Consider the following 21686-nt stretch of genomic DNA (forward strand, 5'->3'; position numbering starts at 1 on the left):
GTGACTCGATTCAACAAAACGCAAAAGCCATTTAACTTCGCCTTTTTTCAAGATTGTGTGGGTTTATGGGGACAAACAAAAGGCAAAACACAATTGCTTGGGTACTATGGTAATTTCTGGGTACAAACCTGATTGTAATAAAACTTTCTGAGAATCAACTAAACTTAGAACTGATTTCAACCATGAGTTCTGTAACCAAGTATTTTGTCAACTTAACAATTATTAATTGTAGAATAAACTTTGCCTTTTCTGACATGGGTCACGTAATGAGTAGCACGCTATATGGGAAAAGACTTGCCCCTGAAGGTCAAAAGGTCACTATCAAAGCTCCAATTTTTACTCGAGTTACAAAACAGAATTAAGTTTAGCTTGACTGTATTTTGTAACTCGAGCTGTTTAGTTTTAGCTTAGATTATGGTTTTAGCTAAAATATAACCAAGAACAACAAAAATATCGCCAAATTGAAAAATTATTTGAAAATTTTGCCTTCATAGATAACTTCCAGGGTTTGACTAGTGATGATTCCTCCATCATTCCCTCTGCAGTCCGTGTCTGTTCCAACTGAGAAAGTGGCTTCCAGTTTCACAAAGAGGTCCCTTGGTAAAGTCGCCAGGTCCTCTGGGAAGTTGTCTCGGCTGAATGACACCTCGGCTAATTGTTCCCCATTCGTGTTTTTCACCACTACAGTTCCGTTGTCAAAACTGGCCGATTCGTTTATGTGCAGAGTGAGTGTATTGTCATTGTCAGTAAAGATAAAGTCAGTTATTTGAAGTTTCGGCTCTTAAAAATAATAAGTAAAAAAACAAATACCTTTCGTCTAAATGCATGTCTGCTTCCGAAATGAACTATCTAACAGATAAATATATCAATTTTTTTGTTATAGTAATCAACTAGCAGAAAAAATTCAGCAAGGACTTACGTGTAAAATTTCCTTTTCAATGAAGCTAGGTAGAAAATGGCCTATACTGAAGCAATTTTCTAAAGTTATTGAAGTCAAAGACTGATAAATTGGACTATTATCATAAAGAGTCTGAAACACAACCAATTTTTTTTTTCATTTTTCATTGGAAATACAGAGATTTAAACTGTGTATGAAAACATGCAAAATATTAAGGAATAAAATGTACATCCATTCTGGGTTGAGGTGTCACCGCCATTCAACGGAAAATCAATGGAAAATTTTGTAAGATAAGCGGGGAATGCGTTGAAATTAAATAAATCAGGCGGTGAATGCGGTGAAAAAAGCTTTATCGCCTGGTAGTGGTGAAATTACATAAATTCACCGCTTTGGAAAAAGTATCCAAATTATGTGAGATGAGCGGTGAATGCGGTGAAATTACATAAAGTCACCGCTTAGAAAACCCTTCGAATTGTTTTTTGTCCGGCGAAGTTAAGATAAATTTATGAAAAGACGCACGGAAAAATTCATGAAAAGTCATGAATTTCACCGAATAGTCATGCATCTTTTTGAATTCTTTTAAGCGGTGAATTTACGTAATTTCAGCACCAGAGTAGACGGTGAACTCAAAAACAATGAACCACATTTCACCGCTAATCTTACAAAAATTCAACGCGCGTTTTTTACAGAAATTAGAGTGAGTTTGATTTAAATTCAGAACAAATTAAATTGTTTTATGAGAAAGGTGGCTCAGTGGAAAAAGACGTGGCTGCGCAAATAAGGAGGTCAGAGGTTCGAATCCGTGTAAGGCAGGTAATTTGTAGTAAGCGGTGCAATGTGGTGTAATTTTGTAATAACAGATTTTCACCGCAAAATTCTGTACCAAATTTGCGGTAAAAAAAACAACTGTTCACCGCTTATCTTACATATTTTTCCGGTTTTTACTCAACCCAGTTTTTCAACACCTGAATAATTATCTTAACTAACCTGTACAAACAACAATTGTGCTGAACAGCAAAATATCCGAATTGTTGCCATGAGTTGATTGGTTTACTGTGAATTGGTAAGAAATGCCCGGTTTTAGTCCAGAATAGCTCAACCACCCGGGGTCACTGGCTATTGGGTTGCTGACAGCTGGCAAGTCTGAGCATTCTGGATGGTCTGATGAGTCACATGATGACGTAATATCGGCAATAGAAGCATTTCCTTCAGCATCGTCAACGGTTATATTAATGGTGGTTGTTGAAACCGAATCAACTGATAGTACCACCGACGCATATAGAGCTAAAACGGTTTCAAAGTATGAAGAAACGTGATTTTTTTCTCTTTTGACTCAGGTTTATCCCATATTACTACAATTCCTTCTCCTGAATTGACCCTTAAGAGAAAAACCCCCATCTGTTTTTCGTTAAGTGTTCATGTTTTATATTAACATTAGAGAGAATCTCTTACAGTCTGTTATTTTAGATAACTTTTTGACAAAGTCTTATAAAGCAAGACGGCTAGCGCGAGTTGTGTGCAGCACAGAATGATCCAAAATACCTCTGAAGGTGTCAAAAACAACTCTCAAATTCTGCCAGAGAAACCTTTGGGAGTATCTGAAGGCAACATTCGGAAATTTATATGCTTTGGAGAAAAATATTTGTACTGTTTGTACAAAAAACATATGCCGTCTATTTAAAAAAAAACTCTGAAAAACGAGCCTATCAAGACAAACACGCACACACAGCCCACATTACAGAAACAAACATCAAAACACCAATTCGACCATTCGAAGCCCAACACAAAATAAAAAATTTTCAAGTTTTTTTTTCAATCTGTCACCACTGAAGGTTCGTCACTGTTCGTTAGGGTCATTTTTGTTTCTTTCTAAACAAAATAGATGTGAACTTTTTGAGGCAATTATTTGTGTAATGGTAATTTTAACGCTAAACTTTGAAACTTAATTTTTCAAACTTTTTAGAATTTTTTTCAGTTTTGATAATTCATGAGTACAACGGCACAATTAAAATTTCAAAATCTCAAAGAGGTGTTATCAGCAAAATTCAAAAACAGGGGTGGCATTGGACAGATTCGGAGCCGCAATTTGTAGCAAATAAAAAGTAGTTTTTCCAATTTTTCATTCTGACAGTTTTTACACTCTGCCGCTTTTTGTGTTTAACATATGAATGCACTATTTCTCTCAGACTAACTATCCCTTTTCCCTCTGTCAAAAACACATATCATACACAAGAAAAACGCACATCCATGATTAAACCCAAGCGAGCGCACTCAAAAACACAATTACAGACCCAAAAGCAAAGAAAATGCTTTTTAAAATTTTCTTTTTTTTGCATCTAATTATTACTCAAGTAAACGTTGGTACATAGCTTGAACGTTTTTCTGGAAAACAGGGTTTGAACTTTTTTAGGAAATTGTATATTTAATTGTAAAATTGACTGTAATATCCGAAATGGACTCTTTGAAGGTTTTCGAAACTTTTTGTGATTTTTGAGGTTTCATAAGCATATGGGGACATTTATTTTCCAAACCCTCGCAAAAGTGCTATCAGCAAGTTTTAGAGGAACATATCCTTGTCGCTGGACAAATTTAAAAAGGCACTTTGCAGCAAAATTTAAGATATACCTCCAATTTCTCTTATTTTTCATAATTTCTGCCAGTTTCTGCAGTTTTTGCCAGTTTCTGCCAGTATATTATTGTCCAACAATTATACTGTTTTAAGGAAATATTGTTTTACACTAACTCACTTTTCTTGTCTCTATATATCTCTTTCTTTAGCTATCTCTCTCTCTCTCTCTATTACACATATACGACACACACTACATATACGCACACCCGTACATACAACCACACAGGAGCACACGCACGCGAAATCACACAAAATCCTCTACCTTAATATTTTTCTAATTTCATTGCAATCTGCGTTTGATTGTTTTTGAAGATAGAAAGGAATCTTGACAGCTGTTTGAATGGCCTCCTATTTGGTAGCTTTGCTGAGCATTGATTATCAGTAAATTTAATGTTTTTTCTTTTTCCCTCCTCAAAGTGACGTTTTTTTTTTTAAAAAAAAATAGGAATAACTAAAATTCTTTAAGAGAACGGAAAAAGAAAAAAAAATTCTTTTTCCTCTTAAAAGAAATTTAGTTTTTCATACGAGGAATTTCGGAATCAATGCTGAATTTATTTGTTCAATTTTTCTCATTTCAAAAATATGTGAACATGTATTAAAATTTTCAACCTGATAAATTTTCAATCCCCTAACTTTCAATTTCATCTGTATTTCAAGATACTAGAGAAGGTTATTTCGAACTATCTGCTCTGGCATTAAAAAGAGTGCAAATAAAAAAAGATAATAGTATTCCTACTTTTTTCAATAACGAGTTTGGTTGCTTTGATGTTCGCTTCATGATACTGGTTTTTTACGGTTCCAAGGTTTGTATTATAATCAAATGGTTAGTTCAGATTAAATGAGAACAATTTTTTGCAAACACCACTGAAAAATTAGAAAAAAGTACATTTTTCTTCTTTTAGTTTTACCTTTTCCAAGCTGATTTTTGCTATTTTGAAAGCCCTAAATTGCCTTAACTCTTCAATTTCACAAAAATCTTTCTGATATAAAAAAAACGTTTTGTAGAATAGTTTTTAATCATCAGGAAACAGAAAGAAGTACAGGAAAAATTTTTTAAACAAAGTTTTGAAAAAAAAACATTTTAAATTTCTTTTTTTTTTGGAAAATTTTCGTCATGTAGTTTGATTTGTTAGTTTTTCAGCTTGAAACTGTAAAGCACAATCGAAAAATCTCCATTTAATTATCCAAGGCTTGGGCTCTGAATGATGAACCAAGCTTGGCCAAAAATTGCAATTCACAGGCCATGTTTGACCCCTGAGCTTCTGCTCGACATTAGCTTGGAAATTCAACTGCGTAAATTTAGTCAATACACCCAACACCCCCATTTGGCGCGGTAATGAGATGGAAAATTGTGAATACCTGGATTGTATTCCACAACAGCGGGACTGCTGTACAATTTGCCAGAAGCTCCACAGTTGGTAGATTCTCCCACTCCGAACACAAATGACAAGTTATAGTCCACTCCGGATGTCAGTCCGGACAACATGACTGGTATGTCCTCCTTGGAAAATGTCTCCACTGTGACAGCAGGTGAGAAAGAGACATTGCCAATGTCGAAGTTTCTTCCATTCAAGGCGACATCAACTCTCACAGACGTTGAGTTGACTTTGGAAAGTATCACAGTGGGTTCGGGGTCTGTTAAACTATATACAGTCAACCTTCTGATTAAAAAACACACCTGCACCAACACAATTTCTGGTATCAAAAGACCACTTTTGAACAATATTGCGTATTAAAAGACCAATTTTGACAATTATTTGGTATGAAAAGACCATTTTCCACCAATATTTGCTATTAAACGACCATTTTAGATCAATATTTGATATCAAAAGACCATTTTCGATCACTGTTCGGTATCAAAAACCATTTCAACCAGTATTTTGTAATCAAAGTCTATTTTCGACAAATATTATTTATGAAAAGCAAATTTTGACATGAAAGCAAATTTTGACATCTTCTGTCAAGGACACTGAGAGGAAAACCCAACAAATTCGTCTCAGATTGTGGCAAGTCTTTTGTTGGTTCAAACAACGCTCTGCAATCTAGCATCGCAGAACTGAAAGAATCAAAATTATTAGCAGCTAAGCTACATCTAATGAATGTGGAGATAGATTGGAAATTTAATCCCCCAGCTGCCCCCCATTTCGGTGGAATTTGGGAGAGATTGGTACAAATTTTTAAACTATCACTTTACAAGGTCATTGGTTCGAGAACTTTAACTGACGAAATTCTCAATACAGTTTCTTGCGAAATAGAGGCAAGCATGAACTCCAGGCCTCTCACAAAAGTTCCATATGATATAAACGACCCCTTACCACTGACACCAAATCATTTTCTCCTAGGTCGTTCATCCGTTAACTTGTCTCCTTGCGTCTTCATTGGTAAAGAGAAGAATCTTTCAAAAGGTTGGCGTTCATCACAACAAATTGCAACTCACTTTTGGAATCGTTTCCTACGGGAGTATTTACCAACTCAACAAGTACGTTGTAAATGGCATAAGATGTCGAAAAATTTACAAGTTGACGACTTGGTATGGATTCTAGAAGATTTCACCCCTCGTGGCCTCTGGCCTTTGGCTAGAGTTATTCAAGTTTTCCCTGGCACGGATGGGACTGTCCGATCAGTTAAGTTGAAGACGTCTTTCGGAGAACGCATTAGACCCGTTGTGAAACTGAGCAAAGTTTTCGCAGAATGAAACCCAAATTTCGGCATAAACAAACAGTCTCTTTAAAGATAGGAAATCTAGGGACAACAGTTTGCCCTTCTAAAGAAAAGGTGGCTACTCAAACTTTCATGGCTTCTGATCAACACGTTACACCCTCTTACGTTCTGGATTCTCATTTACAAGCCAGCAGATCGATTCATCACATATTTATGTTCCATTGATCATCCTTTATCACCAGCCCATTTCAACTTATTATTGGTTTTATTTTCTCGCAGGACTAAGACCCACCCCTCTTACTTTCTTTTGACAATGGAGGTATTTTTGGTTAGTATTTCCGATTATTGATTTCGTTGGCTCGTTTTTACGAACCACCAGCTTTAATTTGTACCCTTATATTTCATTACAGTCAATTTTATCTTACTTCTTGTTTCAACTTTACGGATGATTCAACACGCTGCAATCCGACAGTTTTATTCTTTCTTTGCAATCCTGCAAATGGGGCCGGCGATGTCAAGGACACTGTGACTTCTCGTTAACAAAGCCCGGCATTCTCACAACAATTATTGTCAAAACCTGACGGAAGTAGTCGACTTCTCAAAAAACCTTTTAGAGCAACAAACAAGCGAAACAAAACGAATCCAATTTAATTTTACTTTAATAATACACAATCAAAATAGTCCTAAGCATCCCCCCAATCCCAACAACATTCATTAACATCTTCGTTAAAATATTTAATTTTTCTGCATGATAAAAATTTTATATAACCAAGATTTGTTATATAAAAACCGCCGCTAAAACAGCAGACTAATTTAGACTGACTGAAAAATATCTGACACATAAACACCGTTCTCAACCAATATTAGGCAGGAGAAAACTTTCCTCTACAAGCATTTGGTAAGAAGAGACGGTCATCGGTCAATTTTTATTTTGACAAGACAGTCCGAAATCAACACTCGCGATAGAATGAGTATCTTTGCTACATTTAAACTACTAAAGACCAATCCATTTGATGTTTAGTATGAAAATCAATCATCGATCTGGTATAAAAAGATTGTTGTTGACCAATACTAGGCAGAAAAACCATCCTCCGTCAAAATCTGCGGCTAAAATTTGATATAAACAGACAACCCTTGACCAATTATTGTTATGAAAAACATTCAGTGGCCAAAACTTGGCATGAGATAAAAATACTCGATCAAAATGTTGTAGAAACAAATTTTTTGATGAATATTTTTTGGCCAAAAATGGATATGAAAAAAAACTTTTCTACCAAAACTAAGTAAGAAAAAACCAATATTTGTTACGAACAATCAGTCTACAAGCAAAACCTGATATGCCAAAATAGCTTAAACACATATTCAATATGAAAATATTGTCCCTAACCAAAGTTTGCAATAAAAATCATCAAATATTTCCTGGAATATGAAGACCGTCTTTTATTTTGCATGAAAAGGCCGGCCTCGAACAATGTTGGCATCATAACAGCTTACTCGATAAAAATTTGGTATGAATTAGTCCTCGAAAATTATTAGGTGTGGAAAAACCGTCATTGGCAAACACTTGGCATGACAGAACAGTTTTCGACCAATGTTTTGTATAAGAACACCATCATCGGCCCTTATCTGTTTTGGAAAAACTTGCTTCAATTTTATTGAGTTTCTCAGATTTTAACTGGAAGCATAATCATTGTTCTCCAGGTTGGCTTGAATTTAAGTCTGTGAAAAAGAACTTTACACTCGAGTTTCAAGTTTGGCTCAACGAAAAAGCGTTAACTCAAATTTTCAATACATCTCTAAATTGTTCGATTGCATATAGTTTTTTCAGAGGTAAAATTATTTTTTAATATTTTCTAACATGTAATATGAATGAAAGAAACAAATTCGAAAAATTATTTAGCTCTAATGGATTTAACCATGTTCAAGTCTTTTCCAGTTAACATTAAACGCAATGTTTCTTTTTTTTTGTTTCTTTTAGGTCCTGATGACCAATCATCTTTCTCTATAAAATGAGATCAGCATAATTTAGATGTTGAAAAAAAAAACGATTTTTGGGAAATTTTTTCTATAAATGAGAGGCTTGATTAGTGTTGTTAGAAAGTACCATGATTTCAATTTAAGAAAATTAATATCGGGGTGGGTGTCGAGGAAGACAATCTTTCATTATTAAAAATGCGAATTGGCAACTCTACAATCTTAGGACTAAAAAGCATCGAGACGCAAATAATTTAAAAAATCGGCTGATCTCTTCATCGAAAAATTATAGGATTCAACCATCGAAACAATAAATGAACGATGAGCAGTACGACTCTTATTACACACAGTAAAACTCGAAAAAATTATTAGACCCTGATAATCCTGATAAAGAAAATTTTCATATACACGTGTTGATTCTGTATATTAAAAAATCATTTGAAAGAAAAAGCATCAATCTTGTAATCGGATAAAGAATGAATTGTAATTGTGACATTTCTTCTATGCTGCTAGACAAAACGGAAACTTTTAATTTACAAGATGACATTTTGAATTTTGACGCTAACATGTGGTGTGAACTTTGAAGACTTAAAAATTTGTATATAGAATCTCGTTTTGGTTGCCTATATTTATCTAAGATTTTTTCAAGGATTTTTCTTAATCTGCTGCTCTTACTTCGATCTTTTTAATTTGGTCATGAGTTAATGAGTTATGAGTTTGAGTTAAAACTGAGCAAACTTTTTTTGAGCAAAAGAGGCCAAATAACTATCAGTTTCTTAATAGTATTTCAGATTTTTAATGGAGATTTAACTAACTTGCAGCTCTATGAATTTTTTCTAGCAGAATTTTTTCGACTATGAACGGTTTAATGAAGTTCTTTGAATCGAAATTGCGCGTTTTCCAGGTTGAGGTACCAGACCATGGCCACCTTGGATTAAAGAATTTGGGTCGCTCGCCGGGTACAGTGCAATCCGTTTTTGAGTGTCGTCAAAGGGGTTAAGGTTATGCATGATATACCGGATAATGGTCGACAAAAAGGTCTGATCAGAAACAAAATTCTGTACCTTCCGGGGATGACCAAGCTTACGTACCATAAAAAGTACCATAAATGGTTCCTTACTTACCATAGAACGGACCATATATGGTCCATCAAGGCCATAAGAAAACCGTTTATGTTCTTGCTATTTTTAATTGGGAGCCATATATGACTCCTTCTATGGTGAGTAAGTTTCCATACCCCGAGGAATTTTGCCAAATTTATGTAAGATAAGCGGTAACTAGCGTTGACAAGTCGGAAATTTCACCGCAATTTTCTTACATAATTTTGCGTTGAATGCGTTGAATTTGGCGTAGATATTACATATTTTGTGTTGAATTTAGCGTAGATCTTACAAATTTTGCGTTGAATTTAGCGTAGATCTTACATATTTTGCTTTGAATTTAGCGTAGATCTTATATATTTTGCGTTGAAATTAGCGTTGATTTTACAAAAAAATTCAAAGTTGAAAACTCTTGTTATGCGACTCGAACCACTCACCTCTTGCTTAATTGTCGCCTCTTCTACCACTGTGCCACGCACCTTAATTGTCTTGGGATCCGCACTCTTTACAAATCGTACTGTAACCTCACGTTTCACATAATTTTTGCGTTTCTAAGAGTAGATCTTGTATAATTTTGCGTTGAATTCAGCTTACATCTTATTCGATTTTTGTTCAATTTTTGCTCTAATTTTTTGTCTTTTCAACTCTTTCCAGTTTTTCTTGCACGCAACCGATTTCTGATTTTTTGAAAATAAAATGGCAAAAAAATGAATCCCCCACCACCACGTACCCCCCCCCCCCCCCCCCCCCTCACCACACGTACCCCCCCACACGTACCCCTACCTACCCCCCATATACAACCCCCAACTCACACCCCCCAAGACGTACCCCATATGAATATTGAACACAAACGGTTTTTCCATGGCAGGCTTTGATGAGCCATATATGGCCCGTTCTATGGTAAGTAAGGTACCATATTTGCTAATTTTTATGATACGTAAGTTTCGATATATGGTCCGTTCTGTGGTGTTCTATGGTTCTAATCGTGTCGGCTATTTTAAATTTTCGCTCTTTCATTTCATATTTCCTTGCGTTTTCTATATTCGTTTCATTTGAAAAATCCTATTTTGATTACAATTGCATGATTCTCTGAGAGTAAAATCTGAAAAGAATCTGATCTATGAGCAAATACCACATTAAAGTCTGATAACCGAGCAATAGGTCAGTGTCATTACTTGTCCTATTTATGATTACTACTGCTTTTGTTGGCTGAAAAACAAGATTGCAGGCTTTTCGAGACAAATATTGGCAACATTTTGTCAATAAATTTTTGAGTAACACTAAAAAGAGTTCTAAATTTGAGTATTATAGGCGGAAATTACATCAAAGTTAAAGTAATTTGTGAATATTTTGGAAAAGGGTCTGATCAGATGACAAGGCCAGGGGGATGTCTGATCAAAGATTGCCCAAAAAATGGGCCCGGGCGAAGATTTTCCCCAAAAATAACGGGGGAAAAGAGTGTAAAGAGTGTAAAAATTAAAAAAATACACTTGTATTTCTCCGCTTAATTAACGAAGAGTGTAATTATTAGAGTGTAATTTTAAAATTAAAGGTGGAAGGAGGTAGTGAGGATCGATCCCGCGCCCTTCCCTATGTCCGACTTGTTACTTTTGTTTTTTCAATTAACCACTTCGCCAACTGCTACAACAATTTAACGTTTCATTTTGGTTGTAATAGTAATTCTATAGGAGTGTAATTTTATATCAGTCCAACCTAAATTACACTCTTTGCAAAGAGTGTAAAAAGAGTGGAGAAAAGAGTGTAAATACAGTGTAATTTTTTAATATTACACTCTTACACTCTTTTCCCCGATAAATAGGAGTTGAACTTGCATTACACTCTAATCCCAGCTATTTAGGTTTGGATTAAGGGTGAAACCTCGGCACGGGGGTCGAACATTGGTTTGATCAGGCCGCTTTTGTCTGGCATCGTCAGGTCAGCGATATGGCTCTAATGGCTCTAATTAGAGCTATACATAAAGTGTGGTTCAGTCAGTGTATGTAACTTCTGGGAGGGTACCCCCAGACCATAATTTTTCCATCCAAATTTACCTCGAGGGGGGGGGGGGGTAGGTTAACTCACCTGTACACAATCTGATGGAGTTTCCATTGCCATCAAGCGAGGTCAAAACACCATCAAACGCGGCTTCTATGACTGTAAAAACATAGGACGTTCCAGGCAGCAGATTGCTTACAAATGCGGAACCAACAGAAGCAGGCAACTGGTTTACAGAGAAAGTGAAAGAGTCGCAACCATTGTCATCTTCTGATTCACAAGAAACGGTAATTTGGGACAAAACTGCAGACCCAGTTGAATCTACAACTGACAAATCGGCGGAATTCTTGTTTGTGGTTATGAGCGATAGACCCACTCGAGCAAAAGAAGTAGACAAAGATGTAACGGCCGCAGTATTGCCTCCTTGACTAGGAGCCACAACGCCAGTGACAACTGAACTGTCCAAAACTCCAGCCGTAGTCGCTTCGACGGTGGTAACACCTGCCCCATCCATCACTCCAACCGAAGCCGCTTCGACGGTGGTAACACCTGCCCCATCCATCACTCCAACCGAAGCCGCTTCGACGATGGTAACAACTGCCCCGCCCATCACTCCAACCGTAGCCGCTTCGACAGTAGTAGCACCTGCCCCGCCCATCACTCCAACAGTAGCCACTTCGACGGATGTAACACCTGCCCCACCCATCAAGCCAACAGTAGCCGCTGCGACGGTGGTAACAACTGCCCCACCCATCACTCCATCAGTAGCCGCTTCGACGGTGGTAACACCTGCCCCGCCCATCACTCCAACAGAAACCGCTTCGGCGGTGGTAACACCTGACCCACCCATCACTCCAACCGAAGCCGCATCGACGGTGGTAACCCCTACCCCGCCCATCACTCCAACAGTAGCAGCTTCGACGGTGGTAACACCTGCGCCACCCATCACTCCAACAGTAGCCGCTTCGACGGTGGTACCACCTGCCCTGCCCATCACTCCAACCGAAGCCGCTTCGACTGTGGTCCCAGCTGCCCCACGCAGCACGCCAACCGGAGCCGCTTCGACGGTGGTAACACCTGCCCCGCCCATCACTCCAAACGAAGCCGCATCGACAGTGGTACCAGCTGCCCCGACCATCACTCCAACAGTAGCCGCTTCGACGGTGGTAACACCTGCCCCGCCCATCACTCCAACCGAAGCCGCTTCGACGGTGGTAACACCTGCCCAACCCATCACTTCAACAGTAGCCGCTTCGATGGTGGTACCACCTGCCCCTCCCAGCACTCCAACCGAAGCCGCTTCGACTGTGGTACCAGCTGCCCGGCCCATCACTCCAACAGTAGCCGCTTCGACGATGGTAACAACTGCCCCGCCCATCACTCCAACCGTAGCCGTTTCGACAGTAGTAGCACCTGCCCCGCCCATCACTCCAACAGTAGCCACTTCGACGGATGTAACACCTGCCCCGCCCATGACTCCAACTGTAGCCGTTTCGAAAGTGGTAACACCTGCCCCGCCCATGACTCCAACTGTAGCCGTTTCGACAGTGGTAACACCTGCCCCGCCCATCACTCCAACAGTAGCCGCTTCGACGTTGGTAACAACTGCCCCACCCATCACTCCAATCATAGCCGCTTCGACAGTGGTACCACCTGCCCCGCTCATCACTCCAACAGTAGCCGCTTCGACGGAAGTAACACCTGCCCCGCCCATGATTCCAACTGTAGCCGTTTCGAAAGTGGTAACACCTGCCCCGCCCATCACTCCAACCGTAGCCGCTTCGACGGAAGTAACACCTGCCCCGCCCATGACTCCAACTGTAGCCGTTTCGAAAGTGGTACCACCGACCCCGCCCATCACTCCCAGAGTAACCGCTTCGACTGTGGTACCACCTGCCGCTACCATCACTCCAACTGTGCTCGTAACTGCACCACCAGCTATCGCTGTGGTCTCAGCAGAGGGTATGCACTGTGAAACAGTTGCAGATGAGGAAAGAGTTAGCGACTGTCCGGTTTGACTGAGTTCAAACAACCACAAGCCATCTGTATTCGTGTTGCTTGAATTTACAAGACACTCTGCTGTCGGACCTCCCGAGAATGGAAGTTCGAATTTGTCTGAAAATATAATAGTTATTAGTTTTTAAAACTTAGTTGGTTTTATGATTACAAAAATATTTTATAGTATTCAGAAGGAATGATTTTATTAAGTCCATTTTCAATTGTTTGGCATTGTATTTTAACCAAATTATAATAGTTAATAGTTTTTTTAACTAGTTGGAATTTTGATTACAACGATATTTTATAATATTCAGAAGGAATGCTTTTATTAAGTCCTTTTTCAATTGTTTGGCATCGTATTTTAACCAAATTATAATAGTTAATAGTTTTTTTCTAACTAGTTGGAATTATGATTACAACGATATTTTATAATATTCAGAAGGAATGCTTTTATTGAGTCCGTTTCCAATTGTTTGGCATCGTGCTTTTATCAAAGGACGTAAAATAGGATATTTTTTATTCGTTTAAGTTCTTGCTAAGGCTAGATCATTGGTATCAAGTAGTAATAGCTATAAATCTTCGAACATCATTCACTTTCGTCATATTAATTTTGGTCCTGTAGAATCTCTTGTTCTTGTGGTCTTGTCGATTTATAGGAATTCAAAAATAATTTGCTGAGATCAATTCAGATTTTCAAATCCATCGAACTAATTACCCACTTAATCGAAACCTCGTGTGACACACCTTGATAAGACATTCATGATCTTGATATCTTTTGCAAAACTTGAAACAACTTGGAACAACAGCAACACTTCTTTGTAAATCTTGTTTCAAAAATGTTTCTAATGAGATCAATATAGTTTAAATTATTTAGAATAAGCACTTTTTGAAATCTTTTACTCGGCGTTGTTTTTTGGTTGTTTACAGTTATTTCTTTTTAAGTTATGCAATAGATATTTCGAAGAACTCAAACCCAGTGAATCAAAAAAGCGTTACACCTTGATAGGAAAAAAATTCTAAAACATGGTATATCTTGCCGATCACACTTGCTACGAAGGAGACCTGCACAAACTTTTTTCAAGTGCCATAAAATATATTTCTTGGTTCACCAAACGTATGTTTTGTTGCAACCCCTTGAGAATTTTTGACTTGGATTTAAATCTTTGTCATCTATACATTTTCACTGAGCTGTCCTATTTTTTCTATAATTCTTATGTACCCCTGTAAAGTGGCAATGAAGCAAAAAATGAGTTCCAGTTAGATTACCACCTCCACTGATTGGGTTCCACGGGCCCCAATCATTTGCGCGTTGACTGCCTAAGGTCGAGATCCCGGTCAAATTTGCTGGTTCCAATTGGTTGGTGTGTTCACGAATTCGTTCTGATAATTGTATGATCAGATTTTGCCTCGGTATTTTTTGGAGCCCGTTTTTGACATGCTCATCAAAAATTCTTCCTTCAGTTGTTATTCAAAAAACAAACCGATGAAAAATAATTTTTGAATTAATGAATATTATTTCTAATTTCTTGAAACTTCAAATAATAGAGGGAAAGCTAACACAATATCGTATATATATGTATATGCGAAAGTCTCAATTGGCCTATACCCCTTTGATTGGGCTAAAAAACTGTAAAATTTAATAAAACAAGAACAATCGATAAAAATCAAATTTATTCAGTTGGTCGGGATAAAATTCAAACGTTTCTATTTGAAATGTTTTATTCTAAGAGTTAATAAACTTTGAAACAGATTAATTTTTACCTCACTGCTGTTTTCAAAACGAGCACAATTTTCAGTGCTATTGCATTTTTGCATTTTGACTGCCAAAAAGCATTCGCTTGTATTTGTGATTTTCAACAATTAACTGTCAATCCAAATCAAACAAGGACGCTCGTTAATCTGTGTACGTACATAATATTCCCACCCCACTCATCCACATTCTTGACTTAATTCGCTGCCAAATGATGAGTGATAGAAAACTTTCAAAAACATACACATCGTTCAAAAAACAACCAATGAAATACGATAAGGCCACGCTAGAGGGCCAATGAGATTTGTTGATAATAAGACTACTAGAAAGGACAATAATAAAATTCAAACAACAAATTCAAATTCAAATTCAAACACAGTTTACGACCAAAACTCGGTGTCTACAATATAAAAAGATAACAAAATCAAACTCGCATCAGATAAAAACCAAAACAAAAAAATTTGACCTATACTTCATTAGAAAAGATATGGGACCTGCCCTCAATGGGACTGGTTATTAGGTTGACAAAAAGAGCAAACAGGTGCAAAGTTCAAAAATACTTTTCTTCTGAAAACAAATATTTTCACAGACATTATTGTCATTCATTAATGTTATCAACTGAAATCACTAAAGAGTTCATATATATCTACATAGGAAGCAATTGAGACTGCTCATTATCCAATGTTCGATTGCGCAAAATTTCAAGGTCAATGAGATCAAAAGTTATTGTTATAAATTAAAAAGAGATCAAAAATCCTTAGAAACGTACAATAAATAAAAATATAACTTTTTATGATATCGCGTAGTAACAGTAGTAGAAAAGCCGAGAACCAAATGTTTGAAGATAAAACCGTTATAAAGATTAAATTATAGCTCACTGGAAACGGGTGGTGACCTGCGTTTACAGAGACTGAGCTACAAATCGACCAAAAAATATTTAAAAAAGACGAAGCTCAAAAACCGAATTTTATAATTGAAAACAAATATGTTCAAAAATCATAAAAGATTTAAAGTACGGCAAAAGGCAATGGATCAAGTTTCAACACCTCAGGAAACCAATTGAGCCTGTTAATAATGGGACTATGTCACGAGCCGCACATAAAAAACAAATACAAAGACAAAACTTGACTATAAAAGGGTATCAGAAGTCCAAAGTTGACTCTGAAATAGTATCAAAATACAAAACTATACTATGAAATTGTTTTAAACGATTAAATTTGACAACAAAATGGTATCAGAAGACCACAATTGACTAGAAAATTGCAAAAAGGACCAAACTCGACTATAAAATTGTATCAAAAAGACCAAAATTCAACAAAAATTTTATCGACCGAATTCGACAATAAAATCGTACCAGAAGAGCATACTCGAATGTTGAGTGGTATAAAAAGACGAAGCTTGGTCTATGAAGAGACTTTAGAACGACTTAAATCAGAGCGCTGACGATCCACTGTCTTATAGCAATTGAATCTTACCCAGTGTGGGGCCATTGATTCCTGCTCGAAGATAGATCCCATCATTCTCAATGTACATCAGTTCAAAATAGTCAAACAGAGTGATACATCTTGAAGTGGGAGATGTTTGACAGGAGAGGACAAATTGAAACGTGTTTTGTTTGTCAACAATTTCAGGGGGCTGAGAGACCTTATACCAGGATACCACAGTTCCCCAGTTTGGCGTGAAACCATCTGTGACTACAGCAGTCACTTTGGAGTACTCACTGCTCAGCATAACCCTCGCAATGACGTTGTTGACAGCGCCTCTTGCGAAAATCTCGCCAGGTGTTTGGGCAAAAATGTACTCAATTATGGTCTGCCCAAAAGTACGTTTATCATCGTAAAGCGCATACGAGGATATAACATTGTCTCCGTCAGCTATCCAATCTTTTATTGCATCAGCTCGAACAGCATTAGCGCCATACGATGGTCGGAACGTGTACAGATCAACTGAAGTTGGCGCTGCATAATTGTCGCTAGCTTCTTTGAACACCGCGCAAATTTTTTCTGAAGTAAAACCCCCCTTTATGTTATCAGGGCATGCATAGTCAATCCAGTTATCCAGTCTGGTGTTGTTAATCAGGGCCACGGCTATCATGTTTACAGACGGGCTATCGAAGTCATTTCCATCCCCCCACTTGGTAGGAATCGAGTCTCCCGAAACATGAGGAAACAGATATCCGTTCTCACATACCACGATAGAGTCGTAATTTGTGGGGCCAACTTTGTAGGACCCAGGCACAGTCTCAGCGGAGACTTCTATGCATCCGTCTTCAGTTTTGTCCAAATATTTCACATGATTTGCTCCAAATATTAATTTTTTTACCAGCTGAAACTCTAGAGGACCAACAATGTCGATGATTGCGCCAATTGGCTTATAAAAGGCCAAAATGCCCAAAATTACAATACGTACTGACATTCCAGTTACAGAATTTTGTATTAAACCGTGCACTGAATTTACAGAAGTTTTCCGACGACTGTGAGGAGACTGTGTTAACCCCGACAAGTGTTCAACTTCCCAAATATCGTCTGAAAAGAATTATACAGTGGTTGGCTAGAAAAATTTTGGTTTCGAAAAACCCGTCAAAGTTTAGAGTAGTACCAGGGCCGAGGTTTCACCCCTATTCCACCCCTAATTAGCCGGGATTAGGGTGTAATCCGTTTTCCACTGTTATTTATCGGGGAAAAGAGTGGAAGAGTGTAATTTTAAAAAATTACACTTTAATTACACCCTTTTGTCCACTCTTTTTACACTCTTTGTAAAAAGTGTAATTAAGGGTGGAATTACAATAGATTACACTCTTTTTTCCACCCTTATATTAAGTATCAATTATTTTTACACTCTTTCACCCTTATTTTTAAGACAGTGTAAATTAAGGTGGACGGATAAAAGATTACACTCTTATTTCCACCCTGATATTAAGTATCAATTATTTTTACACTCTTACACCCTTATTTTTAGGACAGTGTAAATTAAGGTGGACGGATATATGACCGAACAAAAAATCGACCCCACCAACCTGGGTTTTTGAACTCTTGCTATAATTTACGTTCAATCTACCCTTGCGTCTTACCAAGAAAATCAGTTTGGAGCAAGTCAAATTGGAAAGTGTTCAAAGGAGACAAAATTTGTAAACTATCGAAAATTTTTATTTTTAAATCAGATTTTTCTATATGATCGAGCAAAAAATCGACCCCCCCCCAACCTGGGTTTTTGAACTCTTGCTATAATTTACCTTCAATCTACACTTGCGTCTTACCAAGAAAATCAGATTGGGGCAAGTCAGTTTGGAAAGTGTTCAAAGGAGACAAAATTTGTAAAATATCGAAAATTTTTATTTTTAAATCAGATTTTTCTATATGATCGAGCAAAAAATCGACCCCCCCCCAACCTGGGTTTTTGAACTCTTGCTATAATTTACGTTCAATCTACACTTGCATCTTACCAAGAAAATCAGATTGGAGCAAGTCAAATTGGAAAGTGTTCAAAGGAGACAAAATTTGTAAAATATCGAAAAATTTTATTTTTAAATCAGATTTTTCGATATGATTGAGGTAAAAATCAACCACACCATCCCTACTTGTTGAGATTTAGTTATAGTCTACTCTCAAAGTGTCTTCCTGATTTTTCCAAATTAATCAGTTCCTTGCAAGTGAAACTGGAAAATGTTCAATGAGACAAAATTTTTGCAAATTTCGAAAATTTTTAATTTTAAATCTCTTTTTTCTATATGATCGAGCAAAAAATCGATCCCCCCAACCTGGGTTTTTGACCTATTGCTATAATTTACTTTCAATCTACACTTGCACCTTATCAAAAAAATCAGTTTGGGGCAAGTCAAATCAGTTTGGGGCAAGAGTTTGTGTAGTAACAGATGCCATTTTTTTGACTTCTATAAGAAATTTTGAAGAATTATTGAATTAGGTGAAGAATTCGTCGAACTTCAAGAAAAACTTTTGCTTATAACGTTCTGAAAGAAACGAGTTAAAATATGTATGATAGCTCATTTGGCAGCTTTGACGAATTACATTTAGAGATTGTGGAGTAACAGATGCCAATCTTTTGACTTTTATAAGAAATTGTACAGAATTTTTGAATTAGGTGAAGAAATTATCGAACTTCATGAAAAACTTTTATTAATGACTTTCTGAAAGAGACAAGTTAAAATGCTTATGATAGCTCATTTGGTAGCCTTGGCCGTTTAAATTCAGAGTTTGTTTGGTAACAGATGTCAATGTTCTGAATTCTGAAAGAAACTTTCAAAGATTTGTTGAATTAGGTGCCAAAATTGTCGATTTTCATGAAAAACTTTTGCTAATAACTTTTTGAAAAATACTAGTTAGAAAGTGTATGATAACTCATTTGGTAGCCGTAACACTGTACTATTAGAGTTTGTGTAGTAATAAATGCCAATCACTTGACTTCTACAAGAAATTTTCAGAGAAGTGTTGAATTAGGTGAAGGAATTGTCGAACTTCATGAAAAGCTTTTGTTAATAACATTTTGACAAAGACTAGTTAGAAAGTGTATGATAGCTTGATAATGTACTTTCAGAATATATATAGTTCTTTTTTCCATTCATTTGATTTGTATCCAAAATTTCAAACGATCCGACGATTTGGAGGCAAAAACTGGTGATTTTTCTCAAACTTCGACTAATTTTTCCCAAAAAACGCATAACATACATGTTTTTGATATGATAAGAAACTAGAACTCACGCTTTCGACTACCATATAATTATCTTTTCAAAGTAATGCGAAACCAGAGAATGCAAGAGCAATGTAGAGACCGAAATCAGGGTCGGTTTTCGCGAAACTTTCGAATTTTCAAAGTTGTTTAGTTTAATAACTTTTTCGTCAAAAATCGCTTTTACAAGCATGTTATATCATTTTTTGCTCATTTAATAATCTTTATGAATAGATTAGTGTCAAAATTTTTCGATCCAGTTTCATGGCCCAATTTTTCGATTTCCCAAATTTTACTGAAAATGAGCCAAATTCACCCTGAAGGGCGAAAATCGAGTTTTGATTCCTGTTATTTTCTAACTTTTTTTAAACCCTAGGTCGAAACCCCAGTTCATGCTGATTCCAAAACATTTTCATTTTTTTAAATTTGGTTCACTAGTTTTCGAGATATAAGCCCTTTTCTGCACACATACCAGGCCCAGTCAACCATCAGCGCCCACCATCCACCTCATCCCCCCAACCCCCGTGGTATCGTATTGAAAGTTTCAAATGAAGGAGGGAGTGTCGGAAAAGTAGTCATTAGTAGTAACAGATTGGATTGGGTTCGGTGGGTGGCCTCTGATTGGATTTGGCCCGGCGCACTTGTGTGCGCTTGTCCCGGGGGGAGGGCGCCGCGTGCCTCGGGGCTCTCGGCTCAGATTCCGCGCGTCGATGGGCACGTAGGTGCAGAGAGAGGAAAAACGTGCAATACATCGTTGGAAACGGTGGATTTCAGACATTTTGGGTTGATATGCCTCCTGTTCTTCTAGACATGCATTGTTTTGGCTACTTTGACGGTAACGTGAGTGAAGATAAGGTTGTAGCTTGTTTTGTTGATGAGTTTGAATGCCCGGGGGAGAACGAAAGAAGGCGTATGTTGCCAAATTGAAGCTTGATCGAGATTGCAAAGCGGAAATGGCCAAGTACAGATACAAGCCGCAAGTTGACACAAGTTTGGCCATTTCGTTCAAGTTTGAAAATTTTGCAGCAAATTGTCATCCCGGGGAGGCACTGGGAAAAGTGGAAAAGCTGTTCAATGGCATCAAGCAAGTCAAGTTGGGAAAATTGAGGCCCAATCACAAAATATCAAGATAAGTGTCAATGGAAGTATAATGGATGGATCGACTTTTATGGCTCTGCTGATTGTCGTCGGGCGTTGGATTTATAAAAGCAAGACCAGAAGAACAAATACAACGGCATGAAATTGGTGAAAATAGGGAAGCTGAGGAAACTTATGTGCGATTTTAACGGTAGATCGAGGATGCCAGTTATAAAGAAGCCAGCAATGAAGGTTGTCAAAAAACGTAAGCATTTCACATGCTGGAATCAAAAGCTTATCGTTCTGATTGTGCTATTGTTTTCTGAAGTTGTTTACTGATTGTTTGATTTTGTTTGATAGATTAGTTAGTAGTAGTAGTCAAAGACTCTTTTGCATTTTCTTCAATTCCAAATGTCGCAAATTTTAGATTATTTAATCAAATTCGTAATCAAATTACTCTTGAATTATATAGATAGCAGTATTGAATTGGTCAAATTTATAACCTCTCAATTTGAATTTTGAAATTTTGAATTTTGAATTTAAAAATTGTCTTGATTCTTTTCAAACTCCTTTTTATTGATGAGTTGTATTTATAAAAATTATATAATTCATTCAATTAGCGGTCGGTTTGCAGGGGAAACCCTAGATTGCCAACAGATCTTCCTGAAAATCAATCAATTCAAACCTATTTCTCGATTTTCATTGTGTACTGTAGCGAAATATGCAGTTTTTGGTCTTTTTCATCGGGTCAAGGAGTTGTCCAAAACAAACCAAACTCGGTATGGAGTATCCCATGTGTACGTAGAGTGTAAAACAAAAGAAATTTTTGCTATAGCTTTTCTAGGAAAAAAGTTAGGTTTTCATACCGAAATTTGCGAACTTCGCGATTAACGAAGTTTAAAAATAGGTCTTTTTCGTCGG

At 37.1% G+C, this 21686-nt stretch overlaps 1 protein-coding gene across 1 annotated transcript in view; it reads right to left on the reverse strand.

Annotated features, from left to right (window-relative positions):
- Positions 1 to 469: 469 nt before the first annotated feature.
- Positions 470 to 21686, reverse strand: part of LOC142346296 (uncharacterized) — a 56031-nt gene continuing 34814 nt past the window's right edge. The window contains exons 2-6 of the mRNA XM_075398811.1: positions 16481 to 17530; positions 11345 to 13372; positions 4887 to 5162; positions 1886 to 2182; positions 470 to 780 (exon numbers count right to left, since the gene is read on the reverse strand). Coding sequence (XP_075254926.1) covers positions 470 to 780; positions 1886 to 2182; positions 4887 to 5162; positions 11345 to 13372; positions 16481 to 17420 — 3852 coding nt within the window. The 5' untranslated portion in view covers positions 17421 to 17530. The remainder of the gene's footprint in view (positions 781 to 1885; positions 2183 to 4886; positions 5163 to 11344; positions 13373 to 16480; positions 17531 to 21686) is intronic.

This window comes from Convolutriloba macropyga, chromosome 9 (assembly GCF_964194025.1).
Source record: "Convolutriloba macropyga chromosome 9, txConMacr16.3, whole genome shotgun sequence".
Classification (NCBI taxonomy): Eukaryota; Metazoa; Xenacoelomorpha; order Acoela; family Convolutidae; genus Convolutriloba; species Convolutriloba macropyga.